This window comes from Ascidia mentula, chromosome 2, assembly GCF_947561715.1.
Source record: "Ascidia mentula chromosome 2, kaAscMent1.1, whole genome shotgun sequence".
NCBI lineage: Eukaryota > Metazoa > Chordata > Ascidiacea > Phlebobranchia > Ascidiidae > Ascidia > Ascidia mentula.
In genome coordinates, this window is record NC_138567.1 from 10,279,722 (window position 1) to 10,283,043 (window position 3,322).

The window sequence follows — 3,322 nt, forward strand, 5'->3', positions numbered from 1 at the left end:
ATCGGAAAAGTTAGGTTTTGCATTATCTTCCCCGTCACATTCAAATAATACAACAACAACAACTAAACTGTCTAAATTTGACAGCTACTGTTGAATTAAGTTTAGTTACATACAGTAACTATGCTTCAAATTAAAACTAGATTTAGCATGTTTGTAATGTTTAATCGATGTTTTTGAAGGGATTCCGACACCACCGCATTGTTCTAGTACGATTGCCTCTTGTGAGAAAAATGAAACACTGATATTAATGCCATATTTATCACTTTTTAGCTGAAGCTAATTTATTTTTAACAAAACTGTTCTCCAAGTTTAAAAAAGCTAGTTCACAAGAGTTGCTTCTAGTGTTCCGTCAAACTCTAAATATTTGTGCAAGAGGTTTTCAGGACGAGGGCCGGCAGCATGGCCCCGACAAAAGTTATTCCATTTTTATGACGCTTTGCGAAGCCAAAGGACTTTGTGTCGTTCCCAAGTGACGCACATTCCGACCCGTTAAAAGACGAAAGTAAATATAATATTACAAGTGCAACCCCTAAGGGAATAATCCTCGGTGAAAATGAATCACTTCTACAATGCAATCACCTAAAACTGATTTTGCATCGGCACAAAAAAGTGCATTTTCTGCTCTCTATTTTTAAAGCAGGAAAGCTGTTGCAATAAAGTTACAACCAACTGGTCGAAGGTCACAACTTTACCTGGGAGGACCAGGCTTTCCCGAACTACTAGTTCTTGTGCGTTACCATTGTATTAAGTTTAATGATTTGGACGAGTTGCTTTCGTAGCGAATTTTATGGCCACTACGTTTTACAAGACAAACTTTGGTAAAGCCGTTCCAAAAATGAACTCAAACAAAACACGTCACATGCTGTTTCCACAGGATTATAAAATAAATAAAGTATCAGTGACTGTTGCAGTGCTCACTTTTATTTTACAAATAATATATAAAATGACATGGTCACTGATGAAACGCAGAAAGTTATCAAGTCAGGCGCCCAAATCATGCAATTTACTCGACTCCAACGCAATGCATTTTATTGACATTTATGGTAGTAGCGGTATAGTAATTATTACTTGCATCTCGATACTAGCAGTATTTACAAACTAGGGCAACATTATATGATATTATCATGGCTTTGCATCAAAGAAAGTTTTTAAACTGGTTCCAAATATAAATTGGCATGTGCATGCATACGTTCCAACATCTTCCAAGGCCCACTATTGAATAGATTAGCTCTTCTTGTCCTCTTCCCCTGAGTAGGCCATGTTAATCGCCTCTTCATTCTTTTGTTCACCTGTTTCACCGGGTTTTTTTTCTGCTTGGTCTTCTGAAGTTATTGGTTGTTGAGAAACATAAAAAATATATCAGTTATGTATATTTGCAAAAACAATTTTGACACCAAGAACTCGGAGTTACGTCGTACCTTGAATCGCAATAGGATGTGTGGGAACTACATTTTGGTGGTGTGGAGGGGCAGATCCTGGATACATTGGAATATCCTGAGTTTGGTGAAATTCATTTGTGTAAGTAATTTTTGTGGGCGAAATTTTAAAGTTGGATATACCTGATGTTGATAAGTGGCACAGCAGGTAGCACAACACTCATAGGATCCTACGTTTATTGGTGGTGCGCAGCAACAAAGGCTGGCACTGGCAATGGTAAGTCCCATTCCAATAAAGCTCAACACGACCAATGTAATTTCAATTCCAGCTCCCAATGGATACACCTTTAAAAAATGGACTTTACTGTCAAGATCATAGTAATTGTGTATCAAATAAAATCTGTTGCTCTGAAAGTAATCCATTGGTGCACTTAAACTGCAAATTTGACACATCTTGTGTAACCGAACGACTCTAATGTAGTAGTCCCCAATTGCACACACTAACTTACTTGGAAATCGTACGCCAGTGTCGTCAAAATAGCGGCTGGGAGCATACACCCACAGGAAACAGCAGCTACAATCGAAAATGCCATGTGACAGTTGACCTGCAAACAGTACGAAACACACAGTGTGTTAGGTAAGATAACGTGACCTGCAAGCACTTGGTGCCAAGAAATCATAACAAAACTCTACCAAACACGAGCGGACACTTCCCCCCCCCAAAAAAAAGGCAATAACGAACCGTAACTTACCAAACAAGGTGAGGTTGAACTCTTTGAACATGCGATTCCCAGAATTCCAGCTAGGATCAACTAAGATTTTTTCAGGAACATTATTGTTAACTTCGATCTTACAACAGACTTCCTGAATTTAAAATAGGTTTCTTACCAAGAAACCGCCCCACAGGCCTTCTCCGGCGTTGAGGTAATTGGGTCGATAATAGTAAAAGTAATACCAGTATGACCAGGAGTTTACATCAAATGAAATGCTATTGACGTGTATTATTACGATGAGTCCCAGGATGAAGCAAATTGTTCCGATAATCGCCTCTGTAATCTGTTGAAACAATCATATCGAACGCACATCAGACGAAGGCTCAATAGTTCGGTTAAAGTTTAAAAACATTACAACAAAAGAAAGTATACTTTCGCATACCAACGCAGTATAGTCCAACTGTGGAGGCATTTACTTGGCGGTCACAGCTAGGATATTGAACAGGGTTAATATGAAAAACAAATCTTGCAGGACCGATCGAATTTAGAGGAAAAACAAACCATTGTGTTTCCGTATACTAAGATTCCTTAAATAAGTGAATAAATTTACCAAATTAAAGTTTCTCAAAACTACTTGGGACTCACCAACAGTTGAATCCTAACGTATTTTATAGAATTACGCGCATAAAATGCAAGTATACTTTAATTACCGTAACCTTTTAGATGCAGAAAGGCACAATTGTATCGTTAATCGTATTTTATTACTTACTGCAAGAGCACGTATCTGTTTTTTGTTCTTCTCAATTTGCTGTTGACTTGGACCCGGATTAGCAGTCATAATCACCTGATTTTGTACAAATTGTTGTTGCATTTTCGAGTTTAACTGAGGTCAAACAAAACAGGAATACAAGTCCCAAAATTTACTGCAGAACAAAAACATTTTTGAGTAGGCAATTTATACGCTTTAAGAGCTAGATTACAATATAAGACCGATGTTGTTCCATTTAAAAAAGTGCTCGTCATGTTGTAGGCAAAGTCATATAGCAAGCAATCTTTGGATAGTTTTTGTTGAAATATATCAATCCTAACTCACGCATTGCCTTTGATTGTCTCGCTCCAGTACATAGTCTAATATTTGCACTGGACGATACGTTCATGACCTGAGGCTATTGTGCATTTTACGATTCGAACAGCATCAATTTTCCTCTATATGCATGCTATTTAAAACAAAAC

General features: G+C 37.6%; 1 protein-coding gene across 2 annotated transcripts; it reads right to left on the reverse strand.

Moving 5' to 3' along the window:
* Positions 1-1,054: 1,054 nt before the first annotated feature.
* On the reverse strand, positions 1,055-2,994 carry LOC145889816 (uncharacterized). Of its 2 annotated transcripts, none has more exons than XM_082980853.1 (7): positions 2,859-2,994; positions 2,265-2,432; positions 2,129-2,188; positions 1,886-1,981; positions 1,560-1,721; positions 1,419-1,494; positions 1,055-1,319 (listed from the first exon to the last, which is right to left on the reverse strand). In XM_082980853.1, the coding sequence occupies exons 1-7, from the start codon at positions 2,958-2,960 to the stop codon at positions 1,225-1,227; spliced, it is 759 nt and encodes a 252-aa protein (XP_082836979.1). In that variant the 5' UTR covers positions 2,961-2,994; the 3' UTR covers positions 1,055-1,224. The 2 variants fall into 2 exon arrangements, with proteins under 2 accessions (XP_082836979.1, XP_082836978.1); XM_082980852.1 differs by having other exon boundaries at positions 1,055-1,322.
* Positions 2,995-3,322: the final 328 nt, after the last annotated feature.

Bases quoted from the DNA above. Each gene is read 5' to 3' on its own strand.
- LOC145889816 (XM_082980852.1), bottom strand. From the start codon at position 2,960: ATGCAACAACAATTTGTACAAAATCAGGTGATTATGACTGCTAATCCG. The intron at 2,433-2,858 runs GTAAGTAATAAA...TTGTTTCAACAG, and splicing joins AACAGATACGTGCTCTTGCA to ATTACAGAGGCGATTATCGG. The intron at 2,189-2,264 runs GTAAGAAACCTA...AAAAAATCTTAG, and splicing joins GCCTGTGGGGCGGTTTCTTG to TTGATCCTAGCTGGAATTCT.